Source organism: Rhincodon typus, chromosome 1, assembly GCF_021869965.1.
Source record: "Rhincodon typus isolate 14 chromosome 1, sRhiTyp1.1, whole genome shotgun sequence".
NCBI classification, from domain to species: Eukaryota; Metazoa; Chordata; class Chondrichthyes; order Orectolobiformes; family Rhincodontidae; genus Rhincodon; species Rhincodon typus.
In genome coordinates, this window is record NC_063332.1 from 74,814,701 (window position 1) to 74,832,856 (window position 18,156).

At 42.1% G+C, this 18,156-nt stretch overlaps 1 protein-coding gene across 1 annotated transcript in view; it reads left to right on the forward strand.

Moving 5' to 3' along the window:
- Nucleotides 1-18,156, forward strand: part of ppat (phosphoribosyl pyrophosphate amidotransferase) — a 61,384-nt gene that overhangs the window by 32,258 nt on the left and 10,970 nt on the right. The window contains exons 7-8 of the mRNA XM_048595643.1: nt 5,881-6,032; nt 12,538-12,665. Coding sequence (XP_048451600.1) covers nt 5,881-6,032; nt 12,538-12,665 — 280 coding nt within the window. The remainder of the gene's footprint in view (nt 1-5,880; nt 6,033-12,537; nt 12,666-18,156) is intronic.

Genomic DNA, 18,156 nt, shown 5'->3' on the forward strand with positions numbered 1-18,156 from the left:
TCAAAATGCATCACCTCGCATTTGCCTGGATTGAACTCCATCTGCCATTTCTCTGCCCAACTCTCCAATCTATCTATATTCTGCTGCTTTCTCCGACAGTCCCCTGTCCGACAGAGGGTTATGAATCTGTGGAATTATTTACCACAAAGGGCTGTTGAGGCTGGGTCATCAAGTACATTCAAGGGTGGGCTACGCAGATTTTAAACAGTATGGGAATCAAGGGATATCGGGAAAAGAAAGAAAAGTGGAGTTGAGGTTTATCAGATCAGCCATGATCTTATTTTGGAGACTCACTGGGCTGAATGATCTACTTCTGCTCCTTTATCTTATGGTCCTCCCTGATAGCTTTACATTCCCTTGCTCAACAAGTATCTATCCACCTCTGCCTTAAAAATCCTCACGGATTTTCTTTCCGATGAAAGCAATGTCCCAAAAACACTCAATGAGTGAAAATCTTTTGCCACATCTATTTTAAATGCATAATCAATGAGTGACCCCCTAGTTTTTGATTCTCCTAAAACATGGTCGCCACATCCAACCTGCTAAGACTCCTCAGGGTTTTCATCAAGTTGTATCTTATTCTTCTAGGCTCCAGTGGATACAAGTCACGCATGTCCAATCTTTCCTCAAAGACGACCTGTCCATTTCAGGTATTAGTCTAGTAAACCTTCTGAGCTGCTTCCAATCCATTTACATTCTTGTTTCAAAGAGATATTCAATACTGTACATAGTACTCCAGATGCAAGCTCACTTCTGTATAACTGAAGCATAACATCCATATCTTTGGATTTAATTCCTCTTGCAATAAATGTAAACATTCAATTAGGGTTTCTAATTACTGGCTGTTCAACTTCTTTTCATAGAATCATAGAAGGCCTACAGTGTGGAAACAGGCCCTTCAGCCCAACAAGTCCACACCAACCCTTAGAGCATCCCACCCAGACCCATCCCCCTATAACCCACCTAATCTACACATCCCTGAATACTATGGCCATGCTAAATTGCCCAATCCACCTAGCCTGCACATCTTTGGACTGTGGGAGGAAACCAGAGCACCCGGAGGAAGCCCATGCAGACACAGGGAGAATGTGCAAACTCCACACAGACAGTCGCCCAAGGGTGGAATCGAACCCGGGTCCCTGGCGCCGTGAGGCAGCAGTGCTAAGCGCTGAGTCATCATGCTGCCCATGATACATGCAGATCCCTTTGCATCTCAGAGCTCTAAAATCTCTCACCATTTAGATGTTTCTTTATTTTTTTTTTCTCCCAAAACAGACAATTTCACTACAACTGTCTGTCTCCTGTTGCCCAGCCAGTTCTCTATCCATCTAACTAGTACACCCTGGACCCCATGCGACTTCACTTTCTCCATCAGCCTACCATGGGGAACCTTATCAAACGCCTTACAGAAATCCATGTATATGACATCTACAGCCCTTTCCTCATCTATGAACTTTGTCACTTCCTCAAAGAATTCAATCAAGTTGGTAAGACATGACCTTCCCTGCACAAAACCATGCTGCCTGTCACCAATAAGCCCACTTTCTTCCAAATGTAAATAGATCCTATCCCTCAGTATCTTCTCCAGCAGCTTCCCCACCACTGACGTCAGGCTCACCGGTCTATAATTACCTGGATTATCCTTGCTACCCTTCTTAAACAAGGGGACAACATTAGCAATTCTCCAGTCCTCCGGGACCTCACCCGTGCTCAAAGATGCTGCAAAGATATCTGTTAAGGCCCCAGCTATTTCCCCTCTTGCTTCCCTCAGTAACCTGGGATAGATCCCATATGGACCTGGGGACTTGTCCACGCTAATGCCTTTTAGAATACCCAACACTTCCCCCCTCCTTATGCCGACTTGACCGAGAGTAATCAAACATCTATCCCTAACCTCAACATCCGTCATGTCCCTCTCCTCGGTGAATACCGATGCAAAGTACTCATGAGGAATCTCACTCATTTTCTCTGACTCCTCGTATAACTTCCCTCCTTTGTCCTTGTGTGGCCCAACCCTTTCTCTAGTTACCCTGTTACTCCTTATGTATGAATAAAAGGCTTTGGGATTTTCCTTAACCCCGTTTGCTAAAGATATTTCATGACCCCTTTTAGCCCTCTTAATTCCTCGTTTCAGATTCGTCCTACTTCCCCGATATTCTTCTAAAGCTTCGTCTGTTTTCAGTGGCCTAGACCTTTATGTATGCTTCCTTTTTCCTCTTTGCTAGTCTCACAATTTCACCTGTCGTCCATGGTTCCCTAATCTTGCCCTTTCTATCCCCCATTTTCACAGGGACATGTCTGTCCTGCACTCTAATCAACCTCTCTTTAAAAGCCTCCCACATATCAAATGTGCATTTACCCTCAAACAGCTGCTCCCAATCCACATTCCCCAGCTCCTGCCGAATTCTGCTATAGTTGGCCTTCCCCCAATTTAGCACTCTTCCTTTAGGACCACTCTCATCTTTGTCAATGAGTATTGTAAAACTTAGGGAATTGTGATCACTGTTGGTGGTATACATGGATTTAAGTAAGGCGTTTGATAAGGTTCCCCATGGTAGGCTCATACAGAAGGTAAGGAGGCATGGGATAGTGGGAAATATGGCAGATTGGATTCAGAATTGGCTGACCCTTAGAAGACAAAGGGTGGTAGTGGATGGAAAATATTCAACAAGGTACTCAGTTACGAGTGGTGTACCACCAGGATCTGTCCTGGGCCCTCTTCTATTTGTGATATTTATAAATGATTTGGATGAAGGAGTGGAAGGGTGGATTAGCAAGTTCGTGGATGATATAAAGGTGGGTCGCGTTGTGGACAGTGTGGAGGGCTGTTCAAGGTTACAAGGGGACTTTGGTAGAGTGCAGAGCTGGGCTGAGAAGTGGCAGATGGAGTTTAACCCTGAAAAGTGTGAGGTGATTCATTTTGGAAGGACAAACTTGAAAGCAGAATACAAGGTTAACGGAAAGATTCTTGGCAGTGTGGAGGACCAGAGGGATCTTGGGGTTCATGTTCAAAGTTCCCTGAAAGCTGCCACCCAGGTGGATAGAGTTGTTAAGAAGGCGTATGGTGTATTAGCTTTCATTAATAGAGGGATCAAGTTCAAGAGCCGTGAAGTTATGCTCCAGCTCTCCAAAAGCCTGGTTCGGCCACATCTGGAGTATTGTGTCCAGTTCTGGTCGCCTCAATACAGGAAAGATGTGGAGGTGTTGGAAAAGGTGCAGAGGAGATTCACCAGGATGTTGCCTGGAATGGAGGAAAGGTCTTATGAGGAAATGTTGAGAGAGCTAGGGCTTTTCTCTTTAGAACGATGAAGGATGAGAGGTGACTTGATAGAGGTGTATAAAATGATCAGAGGTCTAGATAGGGTGGACAGCCAGAGACTTTTTCCTCGGGTGGAGGTAGCTATTACGAGGGGGCATAGTTTTAAAGTGAGTGGAGGTGGATACAGGGGAGACATCAGGTAGGTTCTTTACTCAGAGAGTGGTCGGGACGTGGAATGCATTGCCAGAGAGGGTAGTGGAGTCAGCCACATTAGGGGCATTTAAGCAGCTATTAGATAGGCATATGGATGATAGTATAAGGTAGGGGTGGAGGTTAGATAGACTTCAGGATTAGGGTAAAAGTTCGGCACAACATCGTGGGCCGAAGGGCATGTACTGTGCTGTGTTCTATGTTCTATGTTCTATGTTCTACTATTCCCAAAGTAATCCCCTACTGAAACTTACCACCTGGCCGGGCTCATTCCCCAACACCAGGTCCAGTATGGCCCCTTCCTGACTTGGACTATTTACATCCTGCTCTATAAAACCCTCCTGGATGCTCCTTACAAATTCTGCTCCATCTAAACCCCTAACACTAAGTGAATCCCAGTCAATGTTGAGAAAATTAAAATCTCCCATCACTACCACCCTGTTGCTCCTACATCTTTCCATAATCTGTCTACATATTTGTACCTCTACCTCACGCTCGCTGTTGGGAGGCCTGTAGTACAGCCCCAACATTGTTGTCGCACCCTTCCTATTTCTGAGCTCTGCCCATATTGCCTCACTGCTCAAGTCCTCCATAGTGCCCGCCTTCAGCACAGCTGTGATATCCTCTTTGACAAGAAATGCAACTCCTCCACCCCTTTTACCTCCCTCTCTATCCCACCTGAAGCATCTGTATCCCGGGATATTTAGTTGCCAATCTTGCCCTTCCCTCAACCAAGCCTCAGTAATAGCAATAACATCATACTCCCACGTACTAATCCAAGCCCTAAGTTCATCTGGCTTACCTACTACACTTCTCGCATTAAAACAAATGCACCTCAGACCACCTGTCCCTTTGCATTCATCATCTGCTCTCTGCCTACTCTTCCCCTTAGTCACACTGACTTCATTATCTAGTTCCTTACAGGCTTTAGTTACTACCTCCTTACTGTCCACTAACCTCCTCATTTGGTTCCCATCTCCCTGCCACATTAGTTTAAACCTTCCCCAACAGTGTTTGCTGGGGTGGTTGGTATTACTTCAGGTTCTGTTTCTCGGTGGTTTGTACACAGGGTCTAAAGCAGTGTGTCTGTTGATGGAGTTCCGGTTGGAATACCAGGCCTCCAGGAATTCCCTGTTGTGTCTCTTTGGCTTGTGCGATTTATGGATGTGTTGTCCAGTCGAACTCGTGTCCCTTGTTGTCTGTGTGTAGTGAGACAAGTGAGAATTGGTCATGTCTCTTGGTGGCTAGTTGGTGTTCGTGTATCGGTATTGTCAGTTTTCTTCCAGTTTGGCCTGTGTAGTGTTTCTCACAGTCCTTGCATGGTATTTTTATATTACACTGGTTTTGCTGGTTTTGGGTGTAGGATCCTTTACGTTTCTTAGTAGCTGTTGTAGGGTAGTTTCTTTGAAGACCCCGTGTTGGTGCTCCTGTTCTGCTTGGTTTGCTGCAATATGTTGTGGCTCATTTAAATAGTGTCCTGATGCAGCTCCGTTTGGGGGCATTGGTGTGGTTGCTAGTGTAATTGAGTATCTGGTCCGTTTGTGTGGTCTTTCTGTATACACTCTTCTGGAATTCCCTGTTGTTTTGCGTTCTACCATTATGTCCAGGAAGGGTAGTCAGTTGTTGTTCTCTTCTTCTTTGTGAGTTTTATCCCGGTGTGGATGTTGCTTATGTGTTAATGGGTTTCTTCTAGTTTTGTGCATTTAATAATCACAAAGGTGTCGTCTACATATAAGTTTGAGTTGTATAGTGTGGAGCGCTGTCCATTCTAACGTTTGCATTACTGCTTCTGCAATCAGTCCTGATATCGGGGATCCCATTAATGTTCTGTTGCTTTGTTTGTATATTTTGACATTGAAGGTGAAGTGGGTTGTGAGGCACAAATTTAGTAGTTTCATGGCGGTGTCCTTATTGATGTTGTTGGTGTCCTGAATTGCCTGCTTACTTGATTCATCCAACAGTGTGGTAATTGTTTCTTTGGCTAGGTCAATGTAAATAGTGCTGTTATATTGAAGGATATCATCATCTCGTCCTCTTCTATCCCTTCTATTTCGTCCCTGATGTTGAGGAATTCTTGGGATAAGTGGATGGAGTAGGTAGTGTGGTCTACTAAGTATTTCAATATAAACGCAAGTCTTTCTTTAAGTGTCATGTCATGTATGTGAGTATGGCTAGTATGAAACATGTACACCATGCAGGGTTGAATGCTCAAAGTTGCTGAGCAGAACAGTTGTTGACACTGATTTTCAGAAAAAAATTTTAACCGTTACTCTTTCCCCAAGTTTCATCATCTGTTACAAAGTGTTTAATTTCTTCCTTGGTGTAATTTCTAAATTTTCAGTGACTACCTTGAAAGTGAGTAATTCTAGTATAGAACTCTTTACAGCATTCTTCCTCTACCATTTTTCTAGATATTATCGTGAAATATTACCAGGAGAAATTGTACAAATCTCTAAGAATGGTGTCCAGACACTTGACCTTGTCCCAAGAGCTGGAGGAGATCCACCTGCTTTCTGTATCTTTGAATATGTTTATTTTGCCAGACCTGACTCCATATTTGAAGGTAATTCTGAATTTTTAATGGGATGCATCATGCAGTTATTTTTAACTTTCTTCATATGGATTCTATTTTACATTACAAGCTTGAGTCGTAGAGTCCTGCAGCACAGAGGCAGGCCCTTCGGCCCAAACTCATCCATGCCATCTAAAATGTCCATCCATGCTAACCCCATTTCCCTGCACTTGGCCCATATCCATCTAAACTTTTCCTATCCATGTATTCGTCCAAATACCTTTTAAATGTTAATGCACCTGTCTCAAGCACTTCTGCTGGCAGCTCATTCCATATATATGTCACCCTATGTGTTTAAAAACAAAGTCGCCCCTCAGGTTCCCATGTAGTCTTTCCCCTCTTACCTTTTAAACCAATGCCCTGTAGTCCTCGATTCCCCAACCCTGGGAAGAAGACTAAGTGCATTCACCTTATTCATGCCTCTCATGATCTTATACACTTCTAAAAGATTCCCTCCTTAGAACATAGAACATTACAGTGCAGTACAGGCCCTTCGGCCCTCGATGTTGCGCCGACCTGTGAAACCAATCTGAAGCCCATCTAACCTACACTATTCCATTAGTCTCTATTAGTCACTATGCCATTTCTTAGTCTCCTACGCTCTAAACAGAAAAGATTCTAGCTTGCCCAACCGGTCCCTTGAGTCCTGCCAACATCCGTGTAAATCTCCTCTGCACTGTTTCCAGTTTAATAACATCCTTCCTATAACAAGATGACCAAAACTGAACACAATACTCCAACTGCAGTTTCATCAACGTCCTGTAAAACTACAACATAACTTCCCGACTTCTATAAACGATGCCCTGACTGATGAAGGCCAGTGTGCCAAAAGCCGCTTTCACTGCCCTATCTGCCTGTGACTCCACTTTCAGAGAACCGTGCACCTGAACAAGATCCCTCTGTTCCACAACACTTGTTACGGCCCTACTTTCACCATGAAACCCCTACCTTGATTTGACTTTCCAAAATGTAACACCTCACATTTATCTATATTAAACTCCATTTGCTATTTCTTGGGCCACTTCTCCAGCTGATCAAGATCCTGCTTCAATTTTTGATAACCTTCTTCACTGTCCACGATACCACCTATTTTAGTGTCATTCACAAACTTACTAATCATGCCTTGTACATCCTCAGCCAAATCATTGATATAGACAACAAACAGCAATGGGCCCAGCATCGCCCCTGAGGCACACCACTAGTCACAGGTCTCCAGTCTGACAAGCTTCTTTCCGCTATTGCTCTCTACTTCCTACCATCAAGCCAATTGTGTATCCAATTTTCTAGCTCTCCCTGGATTCCATGCAATCTAACCTTCCAAAGCAGTCTACCGTGTGGAACCTTGTGGTTGGCTCGCACGCTGAGCTAGTTTGTTAGTTCGCAGACGTTTCATTACCCTGTTGGGTAACATCATCAGTGCAGCCTCTGAAGTGCTGTTGTGTTTTCCCACCTGGTATATAAACTCTGTGGTCCATTGGAGTTGATTACCTCATTTCCAGTTTTTCTTCGCAGTGGTGTATATATAGGGTCTAATTCTACCTGTTTATTGATGGCCTTCTTGGTAGAGAACCAGGCCTCTTAAAAATTCCCGTGCTTGTCTCTAATGTTGTCCCAATCGAACTGGTGGTTCTCCTTGTCTGTGCGAATGGAGACGAGTGAGTATTGGTTGTGTCTTTTTGTTGCTTGTTGGTGTTCATGTATTCTTTTGGCCAGTTTCCTTCCTGTCTGTCCAATGTAATGTTTGTTGCAGTCCTTTTACGCAATCTTGTATATCACGTTGGTTCTGTCCATAGTCGGTAAGGGGTCTTTGGTTCGAGATAACAGTTGGCGTAGGGTTCAATCATTACATTGGCCACAAGAATACATGAACCCCAACAGCACAGGAATTTCTAGAGGCCTGGTTCTCCAGCAAGAAGGCCATCAATAAACACATAGAACTAGACCCTACATATACGTCACTGCAAAGAAAAACCAGAAATGAGGTAATCAACTCCAATGGACCGGAGAGTTTAAATGCCAGGCAGGAAAACACAACAGTGCTTCATCGGAGGCTGCACTGATGCTGTTACCCAGCAGAGTAATGAAACATCTGCGAACTAATGAATCAGCTCGGCGAGTGAACCAACCACAGCATCCACAACCCGAGCTACAAATCTACTCAAGAACCTTAGACATGTGGAACCTTATCAAAGGTCCTACTGAAATCCATATGGACTATGTCTGCTGCCCTGCCCTTGTCAACCTTCCTGGTCACTTCATCAAAGAACTCTAACAAATTTGTGAGGCATGGTGTCCCACACACGAAGCCATGCTGACTACTCCTAATCAAACCCTTTCTTTCCAAATGCATGTGTATCTTATCCCTCGGAATCTTCTCAAGTAATTTACCCACCACAGATGTTGGGCTTACTGGTCTGTAATTCCCAAGTTTTTCTTTGCAGCCCTTCTTGAATAAGGGCACAACATTCACCACACTCCAGTCTTCCAGGACCTCACCCATGGCTAACAGTGGTGCAAATGTATCAGCCAGGGCCCCCACAATTTCTTCTGTAGCCTCTTGCAGGGTTCTTGGACATATCTGGTATTTTGCCCTTATTACATCTTCTGCTGAATGTAATTGTAAAACAAGTTGTTTTTGAACTTTTTGTGAGGTAGAATTTTACTATAATTTTACAAGCTATCCTGTGAAAGATCCAAAAATAACATTAGGGATACATTTGTCAGCTATACTGATTTGATGTTGGTCCATGTATCTATAGAATTTGGATGCCAAAATGTATCTTTGAATAAAATCTCTAATTCTTGCATAGAAAAATAGAAAGTAGGAACAGAGGTAGGCCATTCAGCCCTTCAACCTGCTTTGCTATTCGATATGATTATTACTGATCATCCAACACAGCACCCTGTCCCAGCTTTCTCCTCATACCCTTGAATCCCTTTAGGCCTAAGAACTGTATCAAACTCATTCTTAAAAACATGTAGTGTTTTGGGCTCAACTGCATTTTGTGGCAGACAATTCCACAGGTTCACCACTGTATGGGTGAAGAAATTTGTCCACATCTCAGTCCTAAATAGCATACCCATTGTTCTTGCATTGTGTACTCTGGTTCTACACTCCCCATTCATCACTAGAATCTTTCCTATGTTTACTTCATCTTGTGCTGTTAGAATTTTATAGGTTTCTGTGACACTTGCCTTCATTCTTCTTAGCTCCAGTGAATATAGTCCTTAACTGATCAGTCTGTCTTCACTTGTCAGTCCTGTCATCCCCGGAAATAGTCTGGTAAACGTTCATTGCCCTCCCTCCATAGCCAGGAAAACCTTTCTCAGATGAGGAGACCAAAACTGTACATGTGTGCTCTTGCAAAGACCCTGTAATTTGCAACAAGACATCCCTACTCCTGTACTTGTCTATCCCTACTTACTTCTGTCTGCTAACCTGTTTCTGTCCATGTCAGTACATTATTCCCAAAGTCCAGGTGATATTTTACTTCTGAGCCAGGAGGCCTGAGTTCAAGTCCCAGCTGCTCCAGAAATGTGTAATAACGTCTCTGAACAGTTTAATATAAAAAATATATAAGCACATCCACTGGCTCCCACTTACTCTCCTAGTCACATCCTCAAAAAATTCCAGTAGATTTGTCAAGTGTGATTTCCCTTTTGTAAATACATGTTGACTCTGCCTTATCTTGTCACCGTTTTCCAAGTGTCTCAACTATGTCCAAATCCCTTTCCCTACTAATACTGATTGATTTCTTTCAGCTACTCCCTCTCACTAGATCTTGTTTTTGGGTGTTATTTCTGTCCTGTTTTGTGAAGAACCAAAATATATATATTTAACTGGTCTACCATCTCTTTGTTTCCTATTGTAAAGGACCCTACTAAGACCTTGTCTTCATTAATCTTTTTCTCTCCACAATCGGTTTGTATGTTTCCTGTAAGCTTACTGTTGTACTCTTATTTTCATAATCAATCTGTTTGTCCCCCTGTGCTGAAATATAAACTGCTCCCAATCCTCAGGTCTGCAGCTTTTTCTGCCCTTTCCTTGGATCTGACTGTATCCCTAGTTTCCCTTGTTAGCCATAGTTGGGCCACAATTTCCATTTTATCTTTGTGCCAGACAGGAATGAATAATTGTTGCAATTCCTCATTCCCTAACCACTGTCATCACGTTATGTGATGTTCCACAATTTACTATAGTCAGTTTGCACCTCATAACATAAGAGGAAATAACAATTTAGATTCAGGACTTTAGTCTCAGAGCCAATTATGCCAGTCTCCATCTTGATGAATAATACTACCATACTTTGGTCGTTTCTTCTCAAAGGGCACCGCATGGGAAGATTGTCAATTATTCCTGCCTTAATACACAACACCCAGTATAGGATGGCCTGGTCTCTAGTTGGCTTCTCAAAGTATTGATCCAGAAAACCAACTCATATACACTCCAGAAATTTCTCTTCCATGGCATTGTAATTGATGTAATTTGCCCAATCTATATACTGATTAAAGTTGGCCATAATTACAGCTGTACCTTTCATTGCTTGTGTCTCTAATTTCCTGTTTAATGACTTCCCCAATATTACCACTGTAGTTTGAGGACCTATATATAAACCCCACTATTGTTTTCTACCCTTTTGGTTTTTTTTAGCTCTACCCATACAGATTCTACTTCGCTGGAACTAATATCCTTCCTTACTGTTGCATTAATTTCTGTTTTAATCAACAATACTACCCCATCTCCTTTTACTCTCTTTCCTTCCTTAAAACTGAATACTCCTGAATATTCAGCTGCCATTCTTGGTCATCCTGTGGCCATGTGTCCATAATCCCAACTGTACCTTACGCATATATCTACAACTGATTCATCAGCTTTGTTGCAAATGGTTAGCACATTCAGACATAGGCCTTGTCTTTTTATAATATTCTTAGTCCTGTTCACATTATTTTGCATTGTGACCCTGTTTGATTCTTACCCTGAATTACTGTCTGTCACTTTTTTCCTTTTTTGTTTTTGCCCTTGTTTCCCTCTCTTCTGTCTCCCTCTATTGGTTTATAGCCCCTGCCATTTTAGTTTAAACACTCCCAACCACAATAGCAGAAAGTTTCCCCCACACGTTTATTCCGGTCCTGCCCAGGAACAACCCATCCAGCTTGTATTGGAACCAGCTTCCCTAGAATCTGAAACCTTCTTCCTTGTATCATCTCTCCAGCCATGTATTCATCTGATATATCCTGCCATTTCTACTCCGACTAGAATTTTGCACTGGTGGCAATCCTGAGATCACTTCTTTTGAGGTCCTACTTTTTTAACTTTCTTCCCAACTCCCGATATTCTGCTTTTCGGACTTCATCACATTTTTTAAACCTACATCCTTGGTACAGATATGTACCATGACACTGACTTTTCACCCTCCCACTCCAGAATGTCCTGCAGCCACTTTGAGATTTCCTTGAACGTAACACCTGGGAGACAACATGTCATCCTTGAGTCTTGTTTGCAGCCACTGAAATGTCTATGCCCCGTACATTTGAATCGGCTATTACTATACCCGTCTCTCTCATATTCCTCCTCTTCTGTGCAGCAGAGCAACCATGGTACAACAAATTTGGCTGTTGTTTCTTCCCTCTGAAAGGCTATTTCCCCCTCCCAAAACAGTATCTAAAGTGGTTTATCTGTATTGCAAGGGAATGGCCACAGGGGATTCTTGCACCACCTCTTTCTCTGCTTGATGGTCATCCATTCCCTCCCTGCCTGTACAGTGACCTCTCTGTATGTGCTAGTCATGATATGGTCAGCCTGACAATGTCCTCAGCCACTGCTAAAGTTCCAAAACTCAGACTCCCAGGAGCAGCAGCTAGAGACACTTCTTGCACATGTTTGGTCTTGTGTACTGGAACATTGCTCGACTTCCTTTGGAGAGCAGGAGCATACCACGGTCTTGAGCTCTCCTTCCACAACTTAAATTAAGCTCTTAATATCGTTTGATTTTAAGTTAAATCTAACAACTCTGGGGCACTTCTTCTGTGGGTTTCTGCACTTTTGTCCTTATAAACTATAAAACTAAAATAAAGATCTTACAAACTACCTAAATGATAAACATAGTATAAATACTCACCCAACCTTACTCATCCAGTCAGTTGCTTCCTCTTGGCATGTGTCATGTTTTGACACTGTCCTAGACTGCTTTACTACAATGCTGAATATGGGACACATTTCCCAAACTGCTTCACTGTGATGTTAACTTTGGGGCACACTTTCCAGACTGACTCACTGCTGACTCTTCCTGTTCCTCATGTTATGGTGCATTGATTATATGCTCAATCTTATTAAAACTCCACTGCAAAATGAAATTGTCTCACAAAATAAAGTGCTTCTTTGTTTAAGCAAAAAGATGTTATTCCGGATTTCCATTTCATGTAGTCGTATGAATCTGTAATTTTTAATGTAGCAGAACTATATTCACTTGCATATCATTTTCCTTTAATTTATAAGGACAGATGGTATATACAGTAAGACAACGTTGTGGGCGGCAGCTTGCTATTGAAGCACCTGTTGATGCAGACTTGGTTAGCACGGTTCCTGAATCTGCAACGCCAGCAGCACTTGGTTATGCACAAGAGGTACATATTAAACTAAAAACATAATAACGCGATGCAATAACGTAGTTTCATAAAACATTACAGAATGGGAGCTATTTTGCCCATTTTGTTTGTGCTGGCATTTTGGTAGAATTGTCCACTGCCTTGCTCTCTTCCCATAGACCTATAGATTTTTTTTCTTTTTTTTTATTTTCCGAATTCTTTTGAAATTACCATTGAGTCTGTTTCTACCACTATCTTAGCCAACATATTCAAAATCACAACAACCCAGTTTTTTTTGAAAAGGAAGTAGTTTTCTAATATATATTCTGGTTATTGACCATTATGTCATTTGATACAGTTTTTTCCTTATTTACTGTGTTAAGCCACAAGATCGAACACCTCTCTCCTCTTGAACTTTTCTGAAAAACACCAACTTCTCCAGTCTATTCACATGATTGAAGTTTCTCATTCCCGGTACCATTCTGCGAAATCCTTTCTGTACCCCTGTCTCAAAGCCTTGACATCTTTCTGAAAGTTTGTTGTCTAGAATGAACATTATCCAATTAACCTGAGGTTTAACTAGTATTTTAACTTCTTAATATAAATTCTTGCTACTAATTTTATTGCTACTAATAAAATCAAGAATCCCACTTTTCTCAAGTCTTCCCAACTTGTCTTATCACCTTCAAAAGATGGCACGCACAGCCCAGATTTCTACACCCCTTTACAACTATTTAGTTGAATTTGTCTCTCTCTATCCTTCTCCTAAACTTCTCTGTGAAAGTTATTTGACTTCCCATTTCACAATTTGATAGACCCCTGAAGTCTATTAATATTCGTAATCATTGTTTACTATATTTAGGTTTTGTCATTTGCAAACTTTGAAATTCCATCCTTTATACCCAAATCTAGGTCACACGTATATTTATCAAAAAGAGCAATGGACCAGAATATTGTTTCTTAAAAAAAAGAATAAATTAGCAAGAAATATAAAACAGATTGTCAGAGCTTCTACAGGTATGTAAAAAGGAAGAGAGTAGCAAAAGCAAGTGTTTGCAGGAAGAGAAATTATAATGGGGAATAAGGAAATGGTAAAACCTTTTTTTTTTGTCCTCACTGTAGAAAAGATTTAAATTGTGGTTAATTAAACGGCTAATAAATGTGAGGACCTTTTAAGTACTATAATTTGATAGCTGTAAAGGAAACACACTGGAGAAACAAAAAGATTCATTGTTTGTTCTCTTCCAAAATTGCCTAGATTCTAAAATCTGCTTAATTAATTAATTGGAAGGTTACAGCGGTCACACTAGAGAACATAGGCAACTTGGAGGCTGGTTAGTTTGATGTTGGTTGTTAGGATAATGTTGGAACCTATTATTAAGGAGCTGTTAACAAAACATTTAGAAGGATCAAAATGCTTTTTTTATGAAAGGGAAATCATGTCTGACAAATATATTAGCTTTTTGAGGATGTAACTGTTGGTGGTTAAATAGTAGATGTGGTGTGTTTGAGTTTTCAAAAGAATTAACAAACTGACACTTAAAAGGTTATTGCGCAAAATTAGGGCTCATTGGCTTGGTGTAATGGACCAAATTTTCCAGATAATTGGAGAGGAGATATAAGTTTGGAGGTTCACATCAAGGCTTTGCAGAATCTGTAATGTGCAGACATGCATTGAAATTGTCTGAGAATTTTAAAGTTGAAATTGGCTGATTCCCTGTAGTCTGAGACCTGTGTGAAAATCTCTGATCCAGTTACGCAGGACATACCCCTCGACTTGCCATGTAACTAGAATAGAATAGAATATCCTTTATTGTCACATGTACTCAAGTACAGGAGTACAGTGAAAAGATTTTACAATGGCTGCCTTTTATGATGTCATACAAGTACTTAGGTACAGATCTTACAGAGTAAAAAACAAATAGTGTTACAGGATAAAATAGAATATAGAATATATAGATATAGTGAAAATATCCAGAATGACGATAAGCAACTATAAGTACTTAAGTTCAGCCCGTGCTCCGGTGGCACGGGGGGCCATGTACCCAGTTTAATTACTTGATCTAGCTGCAGATTACTATCCCCAAAAACTTACCCATTCACACAACTATTCTCTGGCCCACACTTCTTCATTACAACTTGAAAATGCAGGCAATCCCCAGGTTACAAATACACTTTGTTTTTAAAACAACACTAAACAGTTAATAAATATCTCCAGCTTTGGTCCTGTAGTGAGTCTGAAGAGTTAAAAATGTAAAATGAAGAAGATGGCGGATTGAGTTGAAACAAGTGTTTTGTATTGATCTTCATTGTAGAGATTAGGGGTCAGTTAGCTCAGTTAGCTGGACAGCTGGTGTACGATGCAGAGTCACGCCAATAGCATGCACTCAGTTCCTACACCAGCTAAAGTTATCAGAAGTACTGTCCTTCTCAACCTGTCTCCTTGTTTGAGGCCTGGTGCCCCTAATACTAAACCACCACTATAACTTTGTTATATAGGATAGTAGTCACCTCCTAGAAGTGGCAATAAATCAGGAAATGGAAGAGAGGGAGAAACTTAGGAAAGTTACAATCACCAAAAAAGTGGTACTGAGTAAATTATTAAAGTTGTGGACTGACAATTCCTGGATCCTGCTAGACTTTGTTTGAAATGCGGCACATGAGTTAGTTGATGTGTTGGTTTTAATTTTCCAAAGTGCCTTTGATTCATGGAAGGTTGCGAGAGATTGGAAGATAGAAAATGTAACTCCTTTATTCAAAAAGGGAGAGAGTCAGAAGCAGGAAACTACAGGCCACGAGGCTTAACATCTGTCATAAATGTTAGAAGCTTTTATTATGAATGTCATTAGTTCACAGTAATCAAGCAGTGTTGATATGTTTTTATGAAAGGGAAATTTTGTTTGACCAATTTCTTGGAGTTCTTGGTGGATGTCCTTGCTGTACTTAGATCTGTAGATAGCATTGGATAAAGTGCTTTGGAGAGGGTGCAGAGGAGGTTCACCAGGATGTTGCCTGGTATGGAGGGCGCTAGCTATGAAGAGAGATTGAGTAGGTTAGGATTATTCACATTAGAAAGACGGAGGTTGAGGGGGGACCTGATTGAGGTCTACAAAATCATGAGAGGTATAGACAGGGTGGATAGCAAGAAGCTTTTTCCTCGAGTGGGGGACTGAATTACTAGGGGTCACAATTTCAAGGTGAGACGGGAAAAGTTTTAGGGAGATATGCGTGGAAAGTTCTTTACGCAGAGGTTGGTGGATGCCTGGAATGCGTTGCCCGCAGAGGTGGTAGAGGTGGGCACAATAGCATCATTTAAGATGTATCTAGACAGATACATGAATGGGCAGGGAGCAGAGGGATACAGGTCCTTGGAAATTTGGCGACAGGTTTAGATAGAGGATCTGGATCGGTGCAGGCTTGGAGGGCCTGTTCCTATGCTGTGATTTTCTTTGTTCTTTTGTTCTCTGAGAGAAGAAATTCCTCCTCATCTCTGTCTTAAATGTGCAGCCCCTTATTCTGAGAACAATAGGGTGGGTGGGAATGTGGGTTTGATCTATCTGAGTGCGACTGCCCCTTGAAAGGCACAGTCTTTAAATTTTTGATCATGTTTTATTATGAGGTACTTTATCAAAATGTGTCTGGGAAGTCGAGATATACATTGTCAACCTCGCTGCTCTCCTAACACTTCATTACTCATCAAGTGAGTTAAATCATTTGGATTTCTAAACTTTGATATACTAGCAATGCAGTGTTGTGAAGGTTGTACCAGTAATTTTAATGGTGCAAAATAGGTTGCCTGACCCATGGTCCACAGACCAATCGGGGCTGACCACAGCATTACATGCGGCCCAACATTTGGGCAGCATGGTGGCTCATGTTCCAGGGTGGCTTCACAGCACCAGGGACCCTGGTTCAATTCCAACCTGGGTGACTGGAGTTTGCGTGTTTTCCCCGTCTGTGTATTTTCGCTGGATGCTCTGGTTTCCTCTCTCAGTTCAAAACTGTGACTCGGTGAATTGGCCATGCTAAATTGTCCATAGTGACTAGGGATGTGCAGGCTAAGTGGAATAGTCCTGGTAACCGCAGGGTTATGTGGGGTGGGTAGGTAGCTGGGCCTCGAAGGATTGGTGCAGGCTTGATGTGCCGAATGGCCTCTTTCTGCAGTGTAGGGATTCTATGATTCTACAACAGCTGTTTTAAATTACAGCTCATTCATAGATTTGGCAAGGAGCTACTCCTCCAATCAGAAGCCTTTTGTCTCTCCCTTGTGTGCTACTGCAAGTTTACTGGTGAGCCTATCAGTAGCAAATGTGGAGGGTACCCATCTGTAATTGGAGGAGCACTGAACGACCCAAGGCCTGGAGACTTGTTAGTGAGATGACAGGTCCTGTGCTGGGAACAGGAGGCTTCCTGCTTCAGTTCCAGAACTCCAAAAACTACCAGTCCTTTACAGAAAGAAAGGAATGGGACCTGCTTTTGGAGAGAGGGGCTCTCATCTGAATCCTCCTTGTCCCTGGACACTACCTTGAAGCAGTCATACAGGGACACCTGGTAGTGGATGGAGTTCTGCCTGTCTGCCTTGCTGTTCATGTGGAAGAGCTGATTTTGACCACATACTCCTAGATCTGACTGAGGGATCACTTTCTTGTCCGGGGCTTTCTGGATCACCTGGCAGTCAAGGTAAGTAGGAGTACAGGGGCTGGACCAACTTGAACAGCTCTTTAAAAACCGAAAGAACTATGGATGCTGTAAATCAGGAACAAAAACAGAAGTTGCTGGAAAAGCTCAGCAGGTCTGGCAGCATCTGTGAAGGAAAAAACAGCGTTAACATTTCGGGTCCGGTGACCCTTCCTCAGAACTGGTTCAACAGCTCTTTGTACCCTGCAGCCCAGATTGCTGCTGCTGCTGAAAGCTAGGGGGAGGTGAGCAGGAATTGCTGCCTGCTATAGGAGGGCAGCAGGAAAAGGCCTGGGCTCTGGCTATGCAGGTAAGGTGCCTGGAAATCCACCAACTCCAGCCCTGTTGAGCCATTGTTAAGGGTTAGTAGTTCCTAGGTACTTTGCCTGGGTTCATGAAGTTCTTGAAGTAGACCGTTGAGATTGAGACTTGCAGCACTGCCTTGGTGCAGAGCTGTGTTGTATTGCATTTTCAACAACTTTTAGAAGGATTTTTGTTGTTAATTGTTCATTTCCCCAGCAAGATTTGATTTTTTTTTTTTAATATATAAAAGCCCCATGGATTATTTTCTTGAAGTTAAAGATGCAGAATGAGAAGAGCGAGGGAGCGCATGCAAGAGATAAGGGGAGAAGGAAGAAGAAAAGTGGGCTATGAGAAGAAGAAACACATACTGAAAATCAACCCATTTCTGATTCCCAATTTCACTAGAATTCCGGCAAGGCCAGCTGGAAGTGTACACCATGCTGTGTAAAATCAGTGTTAGTAACTCCTTTGGTTGGTCCCAGTTGCCATCTTCTTTCTTGGTGATCATCAATTGAGGCTGATTTTTTTTTTTTTTTTTTTTTTTTTTTTT